Source organism: Aplysia californica, unplaced genomic scaffold, assembly GCF_000002075.1.
Source record: "Aplysia californica isolate F4 #8 unplaced genomic scaffold, AplCal3.0 scaffold00172, whole genome shotgun sequence".
Classification (NCBI taxonomy): domain Eukaryota; kingdom Metazoa; phylum Mollusca; class Gastropoda; order Aplysiida; family Aplysiidae; genus Aplysia; species Aplysia californica.
The window spans coordinates 1,005,548-1,009,119 of NW_004797442.1; the positions used below are offsets into that span (position 1 = coordinate 1,005,548).

The following is a 3,572-nucleotide window of genomic DNA, read 5'->3' on the forward strand; positions in this document are numbered from 1 at the left end:
CACACGCGCGCGCGCGCACACACACAAACGGACACGCGCACACCTGCACTCCCGCAAATCAGTTTATGTTTCAAACTCTAACCAAATTTTAATGAAAAGAAACCTCCGTTATCTGAATTCAGTTTTTCGTGATGTAAGGTTGCACGCACAAACGCTCATTTGATCCACCTGGTGGGAATTTCTTTCATCGTATCTCTCCATAGATGTACTCTATAGGTTTAAATCTCTCTTTCTGTGGGAATGCTCTATCCGACAGTTTATGATGTCGCCTTGGCTTTCAGGGTCAAAACAGGCCGATTCCTAAATGATCTATATTGTGTTAATGGGGTTCTGGAACTTCTTTACAACCTTTACAATCGTTCTACTATTGTTTGGGAGGTTTTTGTTTGGTTTTGTAACTTAAACCAGACTTAAAGACAAGCATTAGTACACGTTAATTCATTTAAAGTCAATATAGGCCATCCATTACGAAAAATAACATTAATATTTGCTGACAATTTTCAATAGAAGACATCGATTTATTCCAAGTTGTGACAATGAGCGATGTTCATATTGTCTTTTTAGTTTTAGTAAGGTTTTACGGCGCTCGCAAGTGCATAAGGTCATATGAACGCCAATATTGTCTTTATAGAAACAAATGGGTATATCCGACCATGAACATGGGGCGTTCTTCTTTTTACCTTTATAAATAAATGATATAATATGCAATATTCATTCCCCCCAAATGAGCGCATTTTGAGTCCTGAGTTGCGAAGACAGAAATTCGAGAACAGAAATCCACCTATGTTTCTGATTTTTGTTTTGTTTTGTAATGCTTTTGTGTTTCTTTATGTTACAAGCTAAGTCACAAATAATATAGACTATTGGAAGATATTGTCGTGTATTCTTTGCTCGCAGAATTTTATAAGAAAGCGGGACTGTTCAGTAGTTGCACTGACTTGTCGTTGCCCCTTGTCAGGCAGAAAGAGGTCATCCCTTCGTCTCGAGAGAAGTTTCCTTACATCTTACTCTGTAATTTAAAAAATGAAATATTTCATGAAAAGACGATTTTTTAATGGGGATGATTTTGTTTCAAAATCTCAAAGTCCAAATCTGACGGAGTAAAAATTGTTAATGTTCACTTGGGCGTTGTATTCTTCTCGTCCCCGGTTGGCCCTGACAAGCAGGACCCAAGCCCGCCTTCGAAATTATCTAAACTATCTCAATAGGTGCATTAAACACCTTGGGTCAAAATGTGTGCCATGCATTGTAACCCGACATTACCCACGGGAATCAATAAAGTGGAAGTATAGTTTCTTTTCATCTGTAATGTCTGATTCTCCAATTGTTTTTCTTTTCTTCTAAATGACCTAAATTTTATCGTAAGGGGGTTTAAAACACTATACATTCAAATGAGGTATGCCATTGTAATCGAAGTCCCCCCCCCCCCCAACCACACACACACACACACACACACACAAAGATCAATAAAGTGAATGAATATCTTTTAAAATTCTTTTATATTATTTTCTTTTTCTTTTAATCAAATATAGTTTAATTGAATCTTACTTTTTTAAAAATATTTTATTTTGGTTTACTTTAGCTTGGTTCAGTTTATTTTAGTTCAGTTTCGTTTGGTTTCGTTTAGTCTAGTCTGTCTCTCCCCGATTCCCACACGGTCTTTTTTGTTTCCCTCTGAATTCCAGGCACATACGCTATATGTATTGACAACGTGTTCAGCCGGTTCGGGACGAAACTGGTCTACATCTACATCGTCACCTTCGTCATGCAGGAGTGGGTGCAGTTCCAGATGGAGCTCAGCAGTCTGCACCTAATGGCAGCCAATTTCACTGTAAGAAAGTTGCATCTGTCCTTTTTTAAAAAAATAGTGCGCACCAGTTTCTTTGGTGTAGCGGTTAGGTGATTTGATGATGCATGCAGCAGACCTGGGTTCGATTCTGGAGTTGATAGACATATAGAAAGAAGGATGGATGGATGGATGGATGGAGGATGGATGGATCACTGGCTGGCTGGCTGGGTAGGTAGGTAAAGAGAGAGAGGGAGGAGGGGGAGAAAGAGATGGAAGAATAGAAATTGCTGAACAAATATCCTTGCCCGTCTGCCAGTTTCAAATGCATACCATGCTAACAATGATTATCAGAGTATGAGGGTTATATAAATGAATGAAAATAACATGTATTTTTTCTTATAGACTTTGAGAATGTCTTGGAAGGAAAAGAGATCAAATGAGGAAGGACTCAAGAAGCCCATGTTGGCCGTTCGCTGATAAAAACAATCAGGAAAGACAATTAATGCAGTTCTTGGGACACCTAAACTGACTTAAAGGCTTTAAACATCTAGCTCTCACTGGCAACATTGAAGGCAAACGAGGCAGGGGTAGACTCAGAATAACCTACTAAGATATCCTAAACAGATCGGTAACAGGGAATGGTCAGGGTAAGGTAGCGGTTTTGAGAGCATCCGAGCAAAGGAATGAATGGAAAACCATGATCGCCGATGTCTGTTGCAGATCTGGTACTTGATTATGATGATGAGGCACATTTAGAATAAATGAATAAATACAAATTGAGGTTCAATGGAAATGTATGTAAGCACAATTTTTCATGTTCTGAGATGACCTTATCATGTACAAACCCTGTCGTTTTCCTGTCATAAGCATGCTAAATATTTAGACAGAGTGAAAAAGAAAATATCCTTTCTTGGTATCTGCTGGTCAGCATTATTCGTTGTATAATTATTTTAACGTTTCTTTGAACACCTTTGCCTGTCAAGTGGCGATGCTTACGACGTCCATCTCCTATAGGACTAAGCCAACTGGGTGAGGAGCCTTTAAAACTCCCCAAAGTATCCCAAGTTCAGAACACCTCATTTGGGATTAAAACCAATACCATCTATTCCGTAGTCCAGCATGGTACCAACTGATTTTCAGCATGCCCTGGCTCTCTGCGTTGAAGTTGTGAGTTTCAGTTGTGCATCCGAAGTACAGAAGAAGACTTTATGATGCTTTTTACTACATCAGCCAAAGAGAAATTAGAACGGTATTCGCTGCGATCTTGGAATGGTTTTAAAAAAAAAAAGCTGATACAGAGCATTTCACGTCAACACAGGGAAGTAAATTTGCTCTTCTCTGTTTACCAATATTGGATTGGATTCAGAACTCATATCAATAATAGGTATTGGTCCTGTGCTGAGCAGGGCTTGTACCCTTTCAGGAACATTAGACAATTCAACAATCCCAATAATATAGAATTCGTTTTATGAGTCAATCATAATATAATATGTTATTCATAATGCAGAACAATGTACTACCAATTTTATTTCTATTTCAAACAGATTATGATCTCAATCAAAGCGAATGGATGCCTCGTGTCATTTTGAAGCAGTGCCGATTGCTGATTTAAAGTGTATTATTCTTTCAAACAAAACAAAAATGAAAAAGGGACGCAATTTAATGAAGATGATATGTTACTTTTTCTGTCACTATCATCAGAATCATCATCATCACCATCATCGTCGTCGTCATCATCATCATCATCATCATCATCATCATCATCATCATCATCATCATCATC

The 3,572-nt window shown here is 38.2% G+C and overlaps 1 protein-coding gene across 1 annotated transcript in view; it reads left to right on the top strand.

The window, feature by feature from the left end:
- Nucleotides 1–3,572, top strand: part of LOC101861280 (transmembrane emp24 domain-containing protein 5) — a gene marked incomplete in the record, with an annotated part of 21,224 nt that overhangs the window by 14,061 nt on the left and 3,591 nt on the right. The window contains 1 exon segment of the mRNA XM_013082402.2: nt 1,686–1,831. Within this exon segment, the coding sequence (XP_012937856.1) occupies nt 1,686–1,831 (146 nt within the window).